This window comes from Equus asinus, chromosome 2, assembly GCF_041296235.1.
Source record: "Equus asinus isolate D_3611 breed Donkey chromosome 2, EquAss-T2T_v2, whole genome shotgun sequence".
NCBI classification, from domain to species: domain Eukaryota; kingdom Metazoa; phylum Chordata; class Mammalia; order Perissodactyla; family Equidae; genus Equus; species Equus asinus.
In genome coordinates this window covers 35,638,496-35,660,073 of record NC_091791.1, presented here as the reverse complement: position 1 = coordinate 35,660,073, position 21,578 = coordinate 35,638,496, and the positions used below count along the sequence as shown (strand labels likewise).

The window sequence follows — 21,578 nt, the reverse complement described above, 5'->3', positions numbered from 1 at the left end:
GTATTGGCTTGTTTATGTGCATGATTAGTAAGCCAACCACAAACAAACTGAAAACAGGGATAAAGACAAGGAGGGGAAGGGGAGAACTGATGACCACAGAAGACTGGAGAAACCTCTCTGGCTTCTGACTATCCTGAGGTCTATTCTGAACCCTAGTTGGTCCTATTGATTTGAGAACCCACAGTCCCAGAGATGTCAACCCATTTTCTGGAATGTGTATGGGGTAGGGCTGTGGTTGGGGGATGGTTCCTGGGGCAGCCCGGGTTCCCCCAGACTTAGGTCCTTTGGGAGGCCAGCTTGGCTGTGGGATGCTCTACAAGTCCATTGAAGTGCCCTGCCCACCCCTGATGGGATTCTAGAGGTATTTTCCAGTGGTTGCCTGACTTTCAGAGCTGTCGCTAAATGAGGAATCAGTCACCTCATTTGGCCACAAGCCCTAAGCAGATCCTGTGTGGTGGCATCTTTAGTGCCTTGCGCTCACTCCTCCTCACACTGAATACAAGAATGGCCACAAGTAGGGATGGGATGGGAAATTATTGTGGCCGGTCATGGTCAGGCTGACCACCTAGGTCAGACAGACTGGGTAAACCCAATCTTAATTTGGATTAATATGTAAATTTGGAGTCAATATGCAAATGTCCAAGTTTTATCAAATAATGACAGTTTTTAAAAGCAAATAATCCAGAATTTTTACTTTCAAAATTCTCTCTCATTCAATAGATCGACAAATGTTTATTGAGCCTCCCCTGTACCAAGCACTGTGCCAGATGCTGGGGGCACAGCAGCAAGCAAGCTGATCTGGGCCTGCTGATAGGGAGCGCACGCAGCAACGATTCTGCAGGCTGTTGCCTCTGGTGTGGTCGAGTGCTGTGCTCAGGAAGCCTTGTCGTTTGAAATCGCTTGGGCGGCTCTCCCTTTAATCTGGAGATGGTATCATTGCTCCAAACGTTTTTGGAACTGCCCTTTAGGAACTGCCTTCAGAGCTAGTCTGGGCCACACAGGAAAATGCATCTCACTATTTTATAGCCACACCTAGCTTGTGACCAAAAATGGTATTGCCCAGCTTGATGACCCACTTTATTCCCCAGACTTGGCTCTAATTGACTTGCCTGTGAGCCAAAATTACATCCACCCTCTAAGGATAGATATTTACCACCACTGAGCATATTAGCAGTAATTTGGATAATTTTGAAATAACGTCTCACTTGCCCAAACTCCCATTATCTTCGGTGCCTCTGTTGTAACACTTTGCCTGGTCTCCCTGGTGGTGGAATAAGCTCCGTCTGCCTCCATTTCCCCTACTAAGGTTGGAAGCCTTTGAAAGGCCAGTATACTATTTGTGTATACCCTCTGCAGTGCTCCACATGGAGCAGAAGTTCAAAAATGTATATTTACTAAAATGGAATGTACAGGTTCTGAAAGAAGTTTCCAAAGTGGTGTTCCAGAATTGCTCTGAATGATAAGAGTGTCGTTGGAACAATGGACAATGTGGTGTAGACAGTATATCTGGGCTCTGGAATCTATCAGGCCTGGCTCCAATCCTTGATTGTCCCCTTTACCAGCCGTGCAGCTGGCCCTACACAAATCATTCCTTCCCTCTGAGCCTCCATTTCTACGTGGAATGGGAATAATAATACTCCCTCGGGGGCTTTTATAAGGACAAGTGAGAATATTCATGTAGTACCCTAAGCATTGTGCCTATTGCATAGTATACTAAGTAAGTGGGAATGATTATTATAATTATTGCCATTTTCAAGTGAATTCTTATTTGGATGCATAAATTCTGGATTTTGAAAAATAATAACTCAGGGCCAGCCTGGTGGTGTAGTGGTTAAGTTCACGCACTCTGCTTCGGTGGCCCGGAGTTCACAGGTTCAGGTCCCGGATGCGCACCTACTCGCTGCTCATCAAGACATGCTGTGGCAGCTCCCCACATACAAAATAGAGGAAGATTGGCACAGATGTTAGCTCAGGGACCATCTTCCTCACCAATAATAATAACAATAATAATAATAATTCACTCAGTGTTCACATCATTTAATATCTTATGTCATAGAAATTTCATACTGGAAGGAACCTGAGAGCCCATCAAAGTCCATCTTCCTGATTTTACTGAGCTCCAGAAAGGGAAGTGGATTGACTAAGGTCACACAACTTGTTCATGAATGACCTGGGCCAAGCCAGTGTTCCTTTTATGTGGCATTTGATTTTTACCCCCTGCATTTGGAGGTTACCCCTTCTTTCCAAGGTCCTTGCAAGCCCTTGGAGCTCTGGGGCCTGGCACTCCTGGGCAGTAACAGCCAAGAGTTTGCTATTTGCATTTGGGGAGCTGCAAGCACGTGCTTCCCACACCTTTGTGTAGGAACACTTTCACTTTGCAGAGTGCAGAGCATGCTTATGATCATGTGCCTGTGCAGCTGCTGAAACTGATGGGAGCAATAGATCGGTGATTAGGGAGGGTTTCAGACAAACCTGGTACCACTACTTATCAGCTTACCACTACTTAACCTCTCTGAGCTTCAGTTCTCATTTGCAGAACAGGAACAATATTAGTATCTACTTCATAGAGTTCTTGTGAGGGTTAACTGAGATATGTATATAAAGTGCTTAGCACAGTGCCTGGCACAGGTAAATACTTTTTTAAATTTCATATTATGATCAGTAACACATCGAAAAACAAAGAGTCTACCTCTGGCATGCCCACCAGTCCCAAGCTCACCTCTGATCAGTTGTGAAAACTTCTCTGGTCTCTCTCCTAAGCAGGTGCTGTTGATAAACCCCTTCTCCTCCCCTAACACCCTTCTCATCCAGTAGCGACATCGCAGGGACACCAAATCAGGGACCATGAGATCCTAAAGTAATAAACGGCAGTTGCCCATCAGGAATGGTTTTGAGAACCTCTGGGCTTTCTTATTCCTCAAAAGTTATGGGAAGAAAAATGGACTTCTGGCTTAAAGAAACACCGCTTTTCTTGGGAGTTGCCTTTACTTTGGAGGCATTCACACCTCTGGCATCCTGCAATACGGCAGGTTCCCACATCCCTGGATTGGTGCCGTTACCCACTAGACACCAGGTTCTTTGCACACAAATGCACTTTGGGTTCTGTTTGCTAACTTTTTTCCCTCTTGGTTAAAACTATGGGTATTTGAGAAGGTCTGAAGTTCTACTTGGAAAACATGATCCTGTGATACTCTTAATGAGATCAGAACAATCCCAATAACCTTAAAATTACAGAAGCCAGATTAATAAAACCCAAGGGTGCATGTTGGTTGTTTTTTTTTTTTTTTCATCTAGAAAAGTTGTATTTCACAGCAGTTCTTACCATGCCCTGACTCTGGATGGGGCCCTCCCTTGATTCTGGCCATTACATCATTTCATTTCGGCTAATGTAAACACTCATCACCCTGCGTGTTGCAGGATTTTTCAGTACTGTTTGAGATTGGGCTTCACTCCGTGGGTCGGTTGCGGTGATTGATGGTTTCAGAAGGAAATGCAGCAGGAAGAGGTTTTGCGGGAATGGAAGAGGTGAGGCAGCTCCATGTGAGATTCTGCAAAGGGATTAAGATTTGGCACCGGGCTTGGTTTCTGTGCAGCCTCTGAGGCAGAGCGCCTCAGGAGAGGGAGGCAGGCTGTCAGCTGGGGCTTTGCACGCTTTCAGCCTGCCTTGAGGGTTGGTTGGCTCTTCCCTCTCTCTGCAGTACCCAATTTTACCTTATTAAAGGATGGATGTGGATGCTGGAGGCTTAGAGAAGACCAGGTAAGGGTTCTCGTTTTCCAAGAAGTCCCCCAATGCTCTTAATGCATGGAATCCTGGGGGCTGCTCCTTCACTCACACTGCTGGGCAGCGTTAGCCAAACACAATTCCTCTGAGACATTTCACAAAGAGGATCAGGGAAGTTTCTTTCCTAGTTAAGAAAGTTTCTAAAATGTTTTAACCCCAAATACTTAACTATAGGGATGCAAATTTTTCTTTCTTGGTAATCACAGCTTTGAGATGACTTCTTTGCATTTTAATCTAGGAGATTTTGAAAAGAATCCTGAGGGTTTATTAGATGTTTGTTTTCCTTCCTTTCACAATGGCCTGTGTGTTACGTATCCACATCTAGTTTCAGGAAAACTTCTAGTTCATGATATTCTTTAGAATGCTAGCTTTTGAATAAGTTGATCTTCTTTATGCAGATTTGATGGTTTTTTTCCTTTTTATCTTTTGGCTTTTGTGAATGCGATACTGGTAAGGACTATCCTTAAGTATAACTAATTATAAGAAGAAAAAAGTATACTTGGGATTTCACTGCAAACATATTTGATAGCATCCCTGGTTGAAATGAGCTACATGTCTTTTGATGCTTCAAATAGACTTTATTAAATGAAATTTTCAGTGTAAATGCTCATGGTTCTGGGAAAGGTGACGCAGCTTATCTGTGTGGTTAAGCTATTTATTCACAAGCATTAAAAGCAATTTAGACGTTGGATAAGATTAGCTCAAGAAGAGATGTTGGAAGAGTGGTTTTCTGCTCACCACCAACTCAATTCCAAATTCTGTTCCTTTTCGTAAAAAAAAAAAAAAAAATCTGAAGTTAAAAATAACCCAGAATAAAACTTGAAAACTGTTTTGTTTCTCTGTATTTGGCTAACTTTATTGCAAAGTACTGTGTTTAAGGAATTCAAACTATGAAGATTACTCTTGAAATGGCTCACACAATTCTATCTGCGAATTTCTATGACCCTTTTCTAGAGCATATGATGTTTGAGGAGTATTAGGATTAAAATTTTCAATTAAGCGTTCATTCCTTCTACAGCCCTAGGAGATGGATAACAACTCAAAGAAAATGACATGAGAAATGCTGTCAATTTCTTGACACAAGTTCATTTTTCCTGTGTCCACAGTAGTGGTTGAGTTATCAAAGGGAGGCAAGGGGCATTTGTACCCCTCATTACAGTGAGGGTGTGGGGTGTCTTGGTAAGAGAGAATGCCTATGGTTGTTGTGGCAGATGGATAGATGCGGGGACTCCTGATCCCTGTTACTTACTGAAAACAAAATGTTTCCGTTAAGTGTAGGGGACTCCAACCCTACAACTTTGGGGGGGTTGGGTGAGAGGAAGTTTGTGCATCCAGTTGTTCTTACTGTTTTTGTTTGACGTGCCCTTTTAGTTCATGCTGTCTTCTGTTTCGGCTTTGGAAAACAGACTGGCAATACAGTCTCTTACATTTTGTATTACTTTAATGGAGCATTTTAGCCGTTGTGTTTCCTTTTAGTAGATGGCTAATAAGGCGGCAGACCTGACGCTCAGTTTGAGAAGGTGTGAGAGCAGCTGTAATCTTTAGGAAGAGAAAATCATACCAAGGGTTAAAGCATGCAAACTCTTAATTGTGCTGTGTCCATTCTCTTTGGATTATTGAGGGATCTAGACAAGCTGTTGTTACAAATGCTCTCCATAATTGAGCTTTAAAAAGAAAAATCATGCCGTATAGTGTGGAAGTGATAAACCCTGATGTTGCCCTGACTTTACTTGTCATATTGATAATCTTCTTAAGGGATATCCTTAGTCCTCTGATATTTTTAGAAGGCCAAAACAAAATATAATTTTGTCAACGTATTACCTTGTCCTCATTTTGTCTTCTTCCTCCTTACCTGTCATCTGGAGAGAGGGAAATTGTCCAAGAAATCAGTTAAGGAATAGTTGCCAGGAACATCCAGTAGCTGTTGCCAGGAATCATCCTTTCCTTCTTAATGTGCTCTTGATAAAGGTTTTATTTATTTGTTGTTTTTATATCTATTGAAATTGCAAGACTTGGGAGTGGCTGAAAAAAATTCAAATAGTACAAAAAGATGAATTGTGAGAAGGCTCCTCCGTGGGTCCCAGACACTCAGTTCTCCCCTAGGCAGTGTCTGAGGGAAGTTTGAAAAGAAGTAAACACGGCTTTAGAACGGTGCTTCTCAAACTTTAGTATGCATAAGCAACCCCCGCACAGTGGGTTAAAACACAACTTCGTGGGTTCCATGCGGGAAATTCTGATTCTAGAAGACTGCTATTGGACCCCAGAATTTGCATTTCCAGCAGTTTTCCAGGCACTGATGCTGCTTGTCGGGACCACACTTTGAACGGCGTTGGTTTAAAGGGAAGGCCTCCTTCTGCATCCATTTTTCACTTTCTCTTCTCCAAGTTTTCAGAATGACTTCTGCTGATATTAATAGCCATAGGAACCCACTGGAAGAAGACTAGTGGCCAATGAATCACATATCTGTAATCAGAAGTTGGATGGAGAAAGGGGTAGTGATGGGGAAGGTATTCTGTTTGAAAACCTACGGCATGCAATGTTCACACACTGAGTGAAGGGCATTGCCTTACAATTGGTCACTGTAAGTTCTAGCCTCGATTACAGTCTGAAATGATGCCATTAACTAAAGTGAGCAGAGCCTCCGTTAAAAATATCTTTTAATAGGTTGTAATGTTGAAAATGTTTACTGTAATTATACATATATGTACATGCACATGTGTGCTGGAAAAATAACCCTGTCTCTGCCCCCTTTTACTTCCACTTCCCCATGAGTGTAACCGCATGTGCTCAGTCCTATAGCAAGTGACCCACGTGGATCTGCTTGACACAGATGAACATTGGTCACACTTTAGTACTAGGCAGAATGTTTCCCATGAAACCAGCCCGAGTTGGAAACAGGTTTATTCTCATTGATTTATTGGCTCAGTAAATGCTGACTGGGGACCTTAGGTGCCACACATTGCCATGCCCTGAGATACAGATATGGTCACTGCTCTTATGAAGCTTCAGGTATAGTAGAGATTCTTGGGAAGAGAGGCGAGTAGCCCAGCATGGGGATGGAGAAGGGAGAGAAAGGGAGGACCATAATGTATGATGCATGTGGTGGGTGCTTAGTAAATGACTGGTTGAATGGATGGATCCCTTCTAGTTCATGTTCAGTTGAATTAAACAGTTACTCAGTGCAAGTCATAATATTAGGACTATAGGGCATACCTGGAGAGTAAAACATAGCTCTTGTCCTCAAGGAGTTTGCCATTCAGGGGCAGGTGGTACAAGTCCTACACTCCAGCACTGTACCATCACAGACAGCTTCCCCATACATTGTGATCCCCAGTCCACTCAGTGACAATGTGACATGGGTTGGATAATAAAATATAAGCACTTGTCTCTGGCACCCATTTCTGACACTTCCCAAATGAGCTGTTGCTACAAGAAGAACAGAAAGGTCAAACACCTACCGAGTTTTATTTACTGTTCATTTCACACCCTTCCATGCTCTGCCATAGCTTCCAGTTGAATTTGAACTACTTAGACATCTAATACTAATTTCCGTGTTCTCACCTGCCACATAGGGACATACAGAGAAGCAGCAGGTGTGCATGTGTGTTGCGGAGTGGAGAGGGGTTTTGCCAGAGACTCTGTATGTTCAGTGATTTCTCCATTGGGGTCAGTCCAACTTAGGAATCCAGTGGGGGCTGCAAATCGTACCCATGAGGAAAGAACTGTGGCAACCACTGCAGGCTTAGGCAGGTGCAGGACACAGGGGAGCTTTAGGGCATTCCAGAACAGTGACTCCATGTTTGCAAGAGTTGGCAAAGGGAGTTGCATGCTGGCACTAATTGGGTAAAGACCATCTGGTGAAAATGATGAGAACCCAGGAAGGAAATCAATAGGATAGAAGTGGTTCCATGCATGTCCCAGGGATAACATGCCCAACTCTCCCCTTTGGACCCAGTACCACGATTTGGGAGCATACAATAGGAAGGTTCTCAAGGGTAATTTGGGAAGCTGAGAAAGAGGCTGAAGATGACAACCTTTTGTGGTCGTTGCTGAGTTATAGTCTATTTTATATACATATATATATGTATGTATATAGTTTAATTAGCTGTGGTACGTAGCACCCATGAAACAGGTGGAATTTGAGAGTCCTAGTGAAAGCAGGAAACAGGGCTGTTGAGTTTCTCAGGAACCAAAGGCTCTCCTGAGACAGCTGGCAAAGAAGGGTCAGAAACCAGGGTCATGAAACAGATTCTGGCAAAGAAGGGTCAGAAACCAGGGTCATGAAACAGATTCTCAGAGTAGTGGAGAAATCCAAGGAGCCCCAGCATAAAAATGCTGTCAGGAAATGCCCAGTGAGTGGAAATAGCCAACAGTTGATGAAAATATGGCAGTGGAAAGGGGTTATGGGCCACCTGACAAGGATAATGAGATTGAGCTGGAAACTGGAATAGGACTGGCCAAGCTAAAAAATCAGGCCAATTAGTAATAATGAGGGTGTTTACTCGTTTGTAGATTGGCAAAATACCTCCCTGGGATGAATTAGGACAAATGATCATTTCCTGTGCTAATGATTTTACAGAAGAAAAGGAAGAGAAGCTCTGTAGAAGGTGCAGGGAGTATCCGTCTGTGACCACTGTAATTTAATGAGGCTAATAAGTTTACGATGAACGGTCTGGTGCAAGAACAGAAAACCAAGGTAATGTGTACATAACAGGTGAACTAAAAAAACATGAATGGTAATTATGAAAAAATTGTCAATAACTCAAGAATTTTGCCAACTAATTTTTAAAAAGCATTACCAAACAACTTTTGGGAAGCACAAAGTGTGACAAGATTCAAAAAAGCATTTTAGGGGGTGAGGTTGGAACAACTAGCTTCCTTTTCCTACCCCAGCTTCTCTGGCCAAAACAATAAGAATAAATAACCATTTGCTAAGCACTTGCTTTGTGCCAGGCATCGGGCAAAACCCTCTATGTGCCTTACTTCTTTTGACCCTCAGAGCCATGGAGGTTGGGATAATAATCACGGTTTCCAGATGCAGCTCAGAGAGGATTGATCAAGGCAAAAACATATTCCCAAGAAACAGACACCTTGGGGGAAAAAATGGAAATTTCATTGGAAAAACAGAGAAACTCACCTAGGAAACCCACGAAAAAGATCCACATATAATTTAAGGAGCATCCTATAAGGAACAGATATTAAGCAAAAATAAGAGAGCTTTTGAAAGTGATTAGAATGAAGGAGCCAGCCAAAGACCCAGTGGAACCTTTGTAGATTATCAGAACACTCCTTTGGATCTATGAAAAGGAGCCAGCAGGCATGATAAATTATTTGCCTTGATCTTTTCAGACAAATATATCAAAATGAATATCATTCTTAAATCATCTTTAGAAGTAGAGATATTAGATCAAGTAGGAGTAGATGCACAGAATGTTCTAGACCTGGTTGACAAACTGGATGTGAATAAATCATGGAGACATTTTGGCATTCATCCAAGGATTCTAAAGGAATTCAAGGGTGAAATCTTGGGGCTGTTGGTTAAAGCAACTAATTTTTACCTTCAAAACTCCGGCAACCCCCTAAACTTTCATTGTCTGGTAAAATTGCCTGGCTCCATCTCTCTGCACTACATCATTTGAACATAAATTATAATATATATGTAAAACATGAAATATAATAAATCAAATAAGAAAATAGGTTTTAGACAGCAGTGATTTTGAATTCCCAACCCTGTGGTGTCACAATCTTGAAAGTCTTTGTGAACGTTTCATTCTTGAAATTGCTAAGAATTACCCAGCCCCTTATGATCACGTAGTTGTAATTAGTCACGTGAACTTAGTAGCAAAAGCACAAAGAAGCAAATGGGCAGTGACTGAGTATTTCGAGAAAGTATTCATCATACAGTGCTGCTTCACTAAAGGAAGAGAAGACTCTTGCAGCCTCGGAAATGGACATTCACTGTCCATTAATTAAATAAAAGGCATGTGGAGGATTTGAAAACTAATCAGCTTGTGATCCCTAACTGCACAGTCCAGCTGCCCGATTTGCCTGGTGGCCTGGCCCTGCTCCCAGCTGGCTCAGGCCTTCTTCCCTTTCTCATAGTCTTGACTTCGTCTGGCCCTGCTCAATCGACTGGTCCAGACACCTTGTTCTCTGCTTTACTGCAGGTGGCCCTAGCTCTCTGTCACCCATGGCCTGCAGTGCATAGAGCAGGAGTAGAATGGGAGGCCTGGCCAGAGTCAGAACACCGAATTTGTGCTGGGTGAGACAGAGAGGCCAGTACAGGGAGTTGGTCAGCATCAAAGCAAGCAGGAGTAAACAGGAGATGAGGTGAAGGTCATGCAGTGCTTTAACAGATCTTTTCTGAGCACCTAGAATGTGCTAGGCATTGTCCTGGGGGTACAAATATGAATGAGACAGCCACTGTGAGAAAGATAAACCAGTAAACAACTACACTTGAGTAGGGTTTCTCAACCTCACCACTAGTGACATTTTGGGCTGGATACTCCTTCGTTATGGGGGCTGTCTGTGCATTTCAGGATGTTTAGCAGCATCCCTGAACTCCACGCATTAGATGCTAGTAGCATTCTCTCTCACATGCAGTTGTGACAACCAAAAATGTTTGCAGATATTGCCAAATGTCCCCTGGAAGCAAAATCTTCCCGGTTGAGAATCCCAGCAGGAGGATGTGATAAGTGCCTGAATGGAGAAAGAACAGGTGACTCTGGGAACTCCTTGCACGTCTCCTTAACCCAGACCTGGCCAGGAGGGGAGGCTTCCTGGAGGAAGTCCTAGCTAAGAGGAGACCTGCTGGATGAGTAGCCCCCAGATAAAAGTATGGTGGATGAGAGTAGAGGAAGGGAAGTGCTCCAGGCTGAGGCAACAGCCAGGCCTGGAGACCAGGGGGAGGAAGCCCTAGGCCAGGTGGGTGGTTACTCATGGGTGATGGACACTCCTTTTAGTGCACAACTTTATCAATCCCCAAGAGGCAGCGTTTCACACCCAGAGTCCAATGCCTTTTGGGTGCTGTACCTACATGCACCCAGCTGCCACCAGATGAGGAGTGACATGGGTCTAGAGATGCTTAGCCTAGTGGTCACGAGTACAAGGGAAGAAGTAGATGTTCAGTCCCCTTCTTGGTGAATTTTCCATAGAAGTGGAATTTTGCCTGACTGCCTCTTTCAGCGCTAAAGTCTATTTTTGATTAACTAAATCTAATCAAATTAGAGCAAGATTCAAACTTCTTAGAAAAAACTTCTTTTCTCGCATGGCTGCCCCAGGAATTGTTTCCAATTGCTGGTAACTACAGGCTGTTTTGGCATCTGTTTAACAAAGTATGTGTTTCAATTACCTTTAAAATGCCTCTCTTTCCCCTCTACTCCTTTTACTGACTCTTTTCTAGAGAGACTGGTTTTATTTCTGCCAGGAAAGAGCTGTGAGCTACATGCTGGGCCAACCTCAGGGCTCACCAACGATGAACCATTTGGGGAAGATGCCCTCTGTGTCTTTGCTATGGCAGGTTCCCATGTGCAGCACGCCTCTCTTGTGGGCTCCTTACTCTCTATTGTACCTCGTGGACCCTTCTGTTCCTTAATAACAATAGCTGACACAGAACCTGCTGTGTGCCACCACAGGGCTGCGTAGGAGATGAGACAGAGGCACTGGAAGGTGGGGAAAAGTGAAATAATCAGGTCTAGCACCATCCAAACTGCTTTCATGTGAGATAGTTCATCTAATCCTCTCAGAAAACCCTCCCCAGTGGGTGGTATCACCCTCATTTTACAGATGAATAATGGGCCTGATTTCACACAGCTGCTAAGGGGCACAGGTGGGATTTGAGCCCACCTGTTAAGACTGAGCTCATGGTCCTTCTACTTCTGTATTCTGGAGGAACTACCCAGACCCATGGGCCTTGCTATGGCCCAGCTCCCATGCCACTAGGACAGATTGACAGGGGTCTTCTTAGGCTGCAAGGCAGATCTGGAGTTGAGTGACCTCCAGGACTGAAAGTGAGGCTGTCGTCTCCAGCTGTTCCTGGGGCTTCTTGTGATCCAGATTCATCCTCATTTGGGCCATTGCTTCATTGATCGTCCACAGATTGCTGAGCTGGCTTCACAAGCTGGACCCCAGTTCTCTTTACCCTTCCAGCTGACCTGCTTACTGCTCCCATGGGCAGTATGGAATGATGCTGAAGAGTCCTGGACCAGGCCTTAGGAGACCTAGATTCTAGGTACCTCTGCCTTTCCCTTGCTGTTTGCCCTTGAATGTGTTGCTTATCCAGTCTTATTTGCAAAATGATGAGCCAACCGTAAACCTACCCATTGTCTCCACTGGTGGCCCTGGGTATGGAATAACATAATGGTTATAAAGGCAGACTGAAAAGATGCATAACTTACCATTTTCAAGAGGTACTGTGTCAGCGACAGGAAGGACAAACTGAATTGGCTCATAGTAGGAACTTAATAGATGTGTATTGAACAAAGGAATGAAAGAAACTCCATCAGGAGGTGAGTTCCAGAGAGGAACTTCGTATCAGCGAGTCTAATTTTCCTGTCAGTCAAGCAGCTGGAACCTATAATAAAAGGGAAGTTTTCTGAACACTTAGTTAATATAACATATTAGGCACAAGGCATTATGGCTTCTATAAAAGAAGGTACCAAGAAGATTATAACTGGCAGGATCCCACCAATTACCCAACCACCCCCTCCTTTGCTGGATGATGAAACTGAGGATCGGAAACATTGGTGGCTAGATCAAGTTCACATGTACTCAGAGGTAAAGCTAAGATTATTTGACCTATCAGTTAAGGTCTGTTTAGATTGTGGGTATGTGGAAAAACAGAAACCCTAGAATATCTTTTATTTGGGATTTTCAAATAACTTTTGATAAGGTGTCCCAGGAAAGGTTCTTAAAGATTTAATCATCATGGGATTGGAGTAAATGAGATTATGACCTGTGCTGAAGAGAGGACTTCATAGTTAGGCATACATGGAGGGAAAAGTGGAGTCAATGATTTTTTTCATAGTGTTTGTTCATTAATGAACCTATTCATTCACTCAACCAATATTTACTGAGCACCCACCATTGTATGCTGAGTGCTGAGCTAAGTGCTGGGATATAGTAGTGGGCAGACAAGCCCTGCCCCGAAGGAGCTTCTGGTCTGTCTGTAACCAGACTCATTCTAAAATGGCTGGAGAAGGTATACAGTGAGCTGCTAAAGGTAATAAGATGGAGCTCAACCATAAAAGCTCCTGAGAGGACTGTGTTAGAGGACAGGGACATAACCGGTGGCTTCAAAATGGGCAATTCCAAGTAAAAGCATCAAGCATGGCAGTCTGGAGTTTTAGGAAATCCAGTGGTTTGCACAGAAAGGAGAAAGGTCAAAGGAGGCAGACCTGCTAGGAGGCTACTGCGAGAATCTGAGTGTGGGTGCTGAGCCTTTAGACGGAGCTGTGCAGCCAGAATGGAGAGGAAGGGTGTCCACTGAGTCATGTTCCAAAGTATCATTGGCTGCCTCACCTGGAGGGTGAAGGGGAGGAAAGAGGCAAAGGTGATGCTGAGGTTTCTTGCTAGAAGAGTGGAAGGACATAGTAGCAATGGAGAGCTGGGGTGGCAAAGACAGTGAGTTTGCTTGATGGAAGGTGACAAGGGCAGTTGGGGCAGGGTGATTGGGAAGGGGTGGCAGAGTGGTCCAGGTGAGCTGTCATCGCAACAGATGTTTGACCTCACTTGGATGAGTACCTTCGGGGACCTTAGGAAGAGGATGATTTCTTGTATCATCAAGGAAGCTGAACTCTCTAGGAAGGAAAGTAGTTGAAGAGCAAAACAGAAGGTTGCTGGGGATTCACCATTCATTCTTTGTTTTTTTTTAAAAAAAAAATTCTTATTGTGCAAGTTTTCAAACAAACACAAAAATACTGAGAATAGTACAATAAACCTCCATGTGCCCAATACGTTACTTCAACATTTGACAACATTTGCCAATATTGCTTTGTCAACCTCCTCCCAGGAGTACTTTTCCCTCTCGTGGGAGTAAAGTAAACCTCAGATTTATATCATTTTATCCATTAATACTTAATTATACGTTTTTACAGATAAAGACTTTTTAAAAACATAACTTCAGTATTATATCTAAACAAATAAATAATTCCAAGTTATTATTTAATAATGAGCCTATATTCAAATTTCCCTGATTGTCCTCAAAATGGCTTTTAATATTTGATTTTTGAAGTCAGGGATCAGATGAGGTCCAAATGTTACATTTGACTGACACGTCTCTTGAGTCTTTTCATCTCTAACAGATCCCTCTCCTTTTATACACCATTTACTTATTGAGAAGCTGTGGCACTTGTCCTGTAGAACATTCAGTTTTTTTTAGAGCACCTTGAATTACTATTTTAGATTCACTTCTTTTCAAAATAATGGGCATAAATTGTTAGGTGATTCTGGAATTATCTTTCTGTGTTCCTTCTGTCTCCGGAGTCTTCATCATCATGAGTGATGCTGCTCATGGTTTGGAAGAGCAAGCTGGGTGCCAGGCTGAGCAAGGGCAACAAGTATTTTCTGGACCAGTGGTGCATTGAGAGCACAGCATGTGTGATGCTGTGCCAGGACATTTGGGAAATGCAGGGAAAGTGGAAGTGCCTTTGCTTGGCTCTGAGGAGTTTAGCGCTCAGTTGGAGGGAAGAGGATTACATGAAACTGACAGATTAACACAGACAGCATGGTGTCAGGAAGTCAAGGAAAGCTGCACTTGGCTCAGACTTCAGCCTTGACACTTAACAGCTCTGTGATCGTGAACAAGTCACTTCGCCTATCTGAACCTAATTCCTTTTCTTTAAAATAGGGACAATAAATTCTACCTATTTCAGAATTATGGGAAAAGCAGGCAGCATGGGCCCTGGAGTAACACAGTCGAGAGTTGTCTCTAAGCTCTGCTTCTTCCTAATAATGTTAAGTGTTCACAGTCGCTGGGCAGTGTACTCTGTGCCAGTCCTGTGCTCAGCGCTTCATGTGCATGACCTCATGTTAGGCCTCTCAGCAACTCCATTTTATAGGTCACAAAACTGAGGCTTAGAGAAGCAGTTTGTGCACATTTCCCTACTTAGGGACCTGGGATTCAACCCAGGCAGGCTAATACAGAGCTCACCCTCTAACTGCTGGGATGTATTACTTTTGCCAAACAGGTTCATCAGGGCTCAGTATCCTTGTTTGTAAGGAGGGAGATGTTGTATCCATTTTATGGAATTATCATGAGAATTAAATAGGGAAAATATATTCAGCAGATGGCAAATGCTCAAAAATATTTCTTTTCATGGGAGTTATAAAATAATAAATTGTTATACCAGTGGTTGGACAATTTTATGAAATACTACATTGTGCAGAGCCATCTATAAATGTAATAGGAGTATGGAGAATGGAGACATGAACTCGGGTTGAAGCCTCTATGGCGAGGGAGGAGTCAGGTAGGACCCAGTGGATATTTGACCATCACAGGAGGTAAAAGTACATTTCAGGGCCTTTCAGGATGGGGGAACAGGCCAAGCAGAGAAACTTGACAGAAAAGAGTATTAAAAATACTTTTGAACTTCCTAGTTGTCCTCTTCATACAAGTGAATGTTTAAATGGTCAGAGAGAACACACCTATGCATCCCTGGCCCCTTTGAGAAAAGTTTGTAGGAAATTACAAAAAGAAGCAACGGTTGAGAGCCTCATGCTCTGGGTGAGTCTCAGCACAATGTCTGACCCATCTGTCTGTGATCTCAGCTGGTTACTGAACTTTGCATCTCATTGTTTCTCCCTCAGTGAAATGGAGACCCTAAAGGACTACATCTTAGGCTTGTTTGTGGAATTTTATGAGATAATGTGGGACAACAATCCAGAGAAGTCGAGACCCAGATTTATTCCATTCCCACCTCCCCATCCCTTTCTGCCTCTCTTAGGGTCTAGTCTTCCTTTCCCTTCACCCCTTGAAGGGCAGCCAGGACTCTGGGTTACCCTGGGTCAAAGGCCAGGCTGCTAAAGCAATAGGGTGAGGATGTTCTCAAAGGCTCATTTCTTTCTGCAGAAACACAGTCCTGGATAAGAAAGGGTGTGAATCAAGAGGTGGGCGCTTGCGGGTGCTCATCTGGGCCTGGTTAATTGTTCTGCTCCCCTTATTTGCTTGGATAAGAAGTTTATTCCCAATTTCCTGAAAAATTTAGAGGAGAGTCCTTCAGTCTAAAATTGTGAAGTCATTTGTCCTTGGACTTTTGACCGCCCTTGGGACTCTTCCCTTCTTCAAGTGCTCAGCACCGGGGTCTCTGTAGGTAGCAGAGATTTTAAAGGTCACTAACATTTTGGTATGAGGTGACTGTGTCTGCTGCTCTGCCCTCATGCTCCGTGCAGACCTCAAGGCGATGGATGCAAACAGGTAATGATCTGTTGCAAGACTGATGAGCAATACCCACCTTGGAGAGAGGGCGTGGAAGGCACTGCTGGGGAAACATGGGAGATTTCCCTGCCCGGAATTGGAGACTCAGCTGGGCTTCCTGGAGAAAGCACCTAGAGAATGAATGTGACTTAGCCAGATTTACCAGGAAGAGGAAACAGCATTTACAAAAGCCTGGAAGAGAGAGGAATGAGTCCGTGATGGATTTGGGACACCTGGAGAGCTGTTTCTGCAGGGCTGCCAGGCCCCTCAGATCTCTCCACAGAGGGCAGTGCAGTCATTGCCGGAAGCCCTGCCATGTAGAACCTGAGCCTGGTGTAACAAGGACGTGGGGCATGTGACAGGCTGGGAGGTAGAAGGAGCGCTTCCTAGGAATCCATGGTCTGCCTTCCCGCTTCTGAGTACCTCACCACTGTGTGATCACCACAAAGCTCACCCCTAGGGCCCTCATTTTTGTCATGAATGAAGTCAAGACTCCATGAGTTCCTTTCAGTTCCTCAGTTCCATGGCTCTCTGAAATTATTTTTAAAGCTGAGAAAAAAAAAATCAAGTAACTACTGAAAACAGATTTCAGTCCTTATTAGGTTGCAAAGTGGGAACAGAAACAGAACCTGGTATTGAGAAAGAATTCAAGGAAACATTTGAGAAGAGACATCTTTGATATTGAGTAGATAAAGAATCCATGGCAATTCAAGTCAATGCTGAGCTCGAATTACCAAAAAACAAGAGGTGAATCGCAGGAGAAATCTGAGAAAGAAGAGAAAAACTCTCCTCAGAAGCAAATGGGCATTTGAAAACAAGTGACTGAGGGTTTCCCCCGGGTGTGGTGAGTTACTTGGTAAATATGGAGGCCAGTGGCTGGCACAGGAGATGTGCAGGGCGGTGGCAGCAGCAGACATGCATCAGAGAGCTTGAGCTCTTGGGAGGGGCTGGCTTGTGTTTGCTTAGAGAGAGATGCAGGCAGAGGTTGTGGGGCACAGGGAGGACATTCGCTCCCTGCTCTGTGTGCAGGCACTGGAGGGGTCTGGCCCGAGAGACCAGAAGTCTGTTTGCAGAGCTGAGTTAGTGCCAGCTGGGCAGGGTAGGACTGGCATCTGACGTGTGGTGGTGTGCGTGTGGTGACGTATGGTGGTGTGAGTGTCGTAGGACGTGTTTGTGTGGGGCACGTACTTGATGTTGCCTGGGGACCTCTGAGGCCATGGATCAGAATCCCTTAGGAAACTGGATGAGTGGGGCTGCAGCTGAGCGGTTGTCTGCTCTGCTTGCTGAGCAGAAGCCAGATTCCCACATGGAATCCGAGAAAGGAGGGGAGAATGGGTTTTCTCTCCAGTGGCATTATAATATTATAGAACCAGGCAGAATCAAGCATCATCGTCATCTTCACAACAGCAACAATAAGTATCTGTTATGTGCCAAACATTAGGCTAGGTCCATTATTTACACAACAACCCACCAAGTGGGCATGATTTTTATTATCCCCATTTTACCCATTTTTCCTCCAATGAGGAAATGAATGGAGTCTCAAAAAGGTTCAGCCTCAAATCTACTGAGTTGCAGAGATGAAGATTCATACAAAGTTTACCTCCTTCTCTTTCATGGGACACAATGTGAATTGTGTTTTCCAGTCCCAAGCAGTTATAGAAATTTGCCAGTGCTCCCAGTAATGCAAAAGAAAAGCAACATTGTTTTCAAATTTTTATTTTAATGAACATAGAAGTGATGTCTTTTATTGCTATAACTTCCAATTCTTTGATAACTAGTGAAGGGAACCATGTATTTACTATTTGTCCTTCTGGTTTTTTGCCCATTGCTAGCCCACTCTTGTCACAAATGAAGACAGTGCAGGTGAGTTTAAGTGACCTGTCTAAAGTCACACAGCCAGTCATTGGAAGGGCCGAGGCCAAAACTCTCCACGGACTCTCCTGACTGACTCCTCCTTGCTGCTGCCCTGGGCTGAGCTCCCAGCCCCCCTCATCCTGACACCTCAGGGGGAGGTACTGAAGCCCCGCTAATGTGGAGGGCTGTCCATGGGGAAGAAAGAACAGGACAGGCAGCTCCTGGACCAAAGCATCCTGACATGAAATCCTTCTACAAAAAGCCCTGGAATCTCTTCTGATGAATAATAGGCAACCATTCAGACATACTTTAAAATAGCTGGTTTGTTTTGAAATTAAAAAAAAAAATACAAAGAAGAAAAACATTGGAAGAGGCAGATGGCCTGTTTTAAAAGAGTTCTAACTGGGGATTTTAAAAGCTAATATAAAAACCAGCTAATAACCTGCCCATCACAATCCAAAGATGAGTACACCTAAGAGCTCACTAAGGCACTTAGGGGCAAGAATAGCCGTTACTGTGAAATCCACTGTGTAACGAGCACTGACTGTTGGGTATCATGCTAGGTGCTTCTTGAGTATTCTCATTTATTCCTTGCAACCACCTGATAAGATAGATGCTGTTATTATCATTATCACCATTTTATAGATAGACAAACTGAGGCTTAGAGAGGTTCTGATATTTTTTTAGGTCACAAGATATTTTAAGTGACAAAGCTGGGGCTTGAACATAGGCCCTGATCCCTGTGTTTGTGCTCTCAATTATTTATGTTACCAGACACCCTGAGTCTTAGCCACTGGATTGTCAGCAGCCCTCTGGCTGGCCTGCAGAGGGGCAATCATTATGAAAACAAAACAAACCTACTGAATAATAGGTATTGGTCTAGAAAAGAGCCCCAAGAGACCACTTGTCGAGACCAGTTTTCAGTTATTGTACTTGAGGTTCAAGAAATTAGGTGATTTGTCCTAGGTAACCACTCTCAGTGTTGGAGCTGAAATGACCCAGGCTCAAGGGTTCAAGCATCATGCCTCCACCTGGGCTATCACCCTTTGCACCCACCATGTGTGTGCGTACACACACACAAACACACACACACACACACACAACACAACTCAATCACTCACACGCCAGAACAGCTAAGAATAAAATGGGTTCAAATAACTCAAGCAAACAGTTGGTTGAAATTACAGACTCTGAGGCCAGTGGGCACCGTGCCAGGGCATTCTAATTTCATCTCTACTGAGAAACTCGTATCTCCTTTTTAAAGAGAAGAGTCATTTTGATTTCAGCAATCCTGGCAGGAGGTTTTTCAGTATAAATTCCTCCCAGGCCTTCCTAAGTTAAAATGAGGAACAGCTGATCCTTATCTAATATATGGTTTTCCGTGGTACTTTTATGAGTGAGTAGGATGAGCAGAGAGGAAAGATCCTTTAAGGGAATCAATGTGTGGCCGCTCTCTCCCCTGTGCTGCCTCTAACACCTAAGATTTATTTTATAAACACATATATAGTGCTGACTGTACAGCAGGCGCTGTTCAGAACAATGTGGAAATAGTAACATCTTCATCACAAACCTATGAGGGGGAAACTGAGGCAGAACGAAGCTAAGTAACTTGCCCAAAGTCACTTAGCTGGTGAGTGGCAGAGCTGGTAGCCTGGCTTCAGTGCCCGATACTCGTGGGCAGTGGAAAGTTACAGTTTCTTCTAACATAGCGTTCATTATCTTCATGCAGGACTTTTCTCACACACAAGAGTAAGCCTGAAGTTCACGCATTCCATGACCTTGCGGGGAAGAAAGAACCAAACTCCAACAAGCAATGGGAAATGAGTCAGTGTGTGTTTATTTTGGGGATTTATTTTGTGAGAGCGATTTGTTGAATGAATGAGCGAATGAAACATGGGCTTTTGGCAGCTTCTCTTTGCCACTCCGATATTCCATGATTTATTTCTCATGATCTTCTAAGCCATCTAATTTAAATGCCCACAAATTCAGATATTACCATTTATAATTGGCCCTCCTCTGCCTGTCTGCCTCTGGCACAGTGAAGTCGACTACATTTCACCCTTTGTGCGTTTGACCTCTTACTCTAAAAATAAGGGCCAGATGAATGCTCGTATTCTTCGTAGGACAGATGATGGTTTTACTGGATGAGTGTGGTTTATGCTTTCGAACAGCTGCATGTATGGAAGGAAATTATCTGAGTAACCCATTTTCAGACCTTGACACATACATTTGGTTTAAAACTCAATATGCACTTTCTCAAAAAGGAAATGAATGTAAACAATCTTCTTGTACATTATCCTGCACATCTGATTCCTGTGTTTTAATGGTTTCTCTTTTGACTCTAGTATATATGTTGATAATGGGAAAGGAAGTCCTGTTCATTCACCTCTTCATGATGATGTGAAAACTGTAGAATGTTAGAGCTGACAGGGGCCCTGGAGATCGTCACAGGTGACCCTCTCATTTTATAAGAGGATTCCGATGCCAGAGAAGTTCGGTTCTCTGGGGCCCCTCGAATCCATTGGTGGTGAACATGGACCTAGAACCAGATTGCCTGACTGCAGGCCAACTGAGTTGGCTGACGCTGGGATGAATGCTGAAAAGCTGGTGTTCCGAGGTTCTCTGGCCCACTGTAGCTCCCTGCCTGACACCTCCTCAACCACCTTGCCCACACTAGGGATCGCCTGTCTGTTATCTCAGACATCTCTTCAGGACTTCTGGCCTGGAGTCCTTTCAAGTATCAGGCCCTCTTCTTCAGAACAATACAAGGGCCTCCTGACTGACAGCCCACAGTCTTGCTGCTCATCTCCCCACAAACACACACAAAACACTTTGACACACACCCATCATACCCAAAAGGCCAGTCTTGATTGCATTGGTCCTTTTTCAAAATGCTGTTGTCCATTTCATTCACTGATGTGTCCCAATCATCTAGAACAGCGTCAGGCCCATAGAAGACACTCAATAAATGTTTGTTGAATGAATAAATAGCTCCTTATTTCCCACTGCATAAATGAATTGTCACTCCTTACCCTGGTGTTCAAGGCCCTTTACCATCTGGCACTAATCTTTTCCCACTTTCCCCCTTCTATCCTTTGCTAATTAAGAAAAAATCCTAATTATTCTTTTTTTAGACTAACAATTTATTGGGTGTTTACTATAGGCCAGGGCCTATCTAACCTCTTTATGTGTATTAACTCACTTAAGTGGCAAAACAACCCTATAAAGTTGGTACTATCATTATTAGTATTTTACCAATGGGGAAACTGAGTCACAGAAAGGATAAACTACCTGTCACTTCTAGGACAAGGCAGAGCTTGGATTCAAACTCAGGTAGGGTGACTTCACAGCCCATGCACATAACCACTGTGCTACAGGTAGCTCTCCTATAATTAATTTGTATTTATTTATTTTTCTTCCCACTCTGAGAAACTTTTCTTTTGATGCAGGCCCAGTGTTCCCATCCCCAACACTTCACACGGCAGAGCAATGGCTGTCTGCAGTACAGGCGCCCACGTGGAGCAACAGGCA

At 43.7% G+C, this 21,578-nt stretch overlaps 1 protein-coding gene across 4 annotated transcripts in view; it reads left to right on the top strand.

The window, feature by feature from the left end:
• The window catches only part of PLCE1 (phospholipase C epsilon 1), a 293,833-nt gene that overhangs the window by 82,747 nt on the left and 189,508 nt on the right, over nucleotides 1–21,578 (top strand). The window contains exon 1 of one of the 4 annotated variants that reach the window (XM_070486909.1): nucleotides 3,388–3,525. The exons of the other annotated variants lie outside the window; for them this stretch is intronic. Coding sequence (XP_070343010.1) covers nucleotides 3,475–3,525 — 51 coding nt within the window. The 5' untranslated portion in view covers nucleotides 3,388–3,474. Of the gene's footprint in view, nucleotides 1–3,387; nucleotides 3,526–21,578 lie in introns of those variants that run through there. 4 annotated transcript variants of the gene reach the window in all.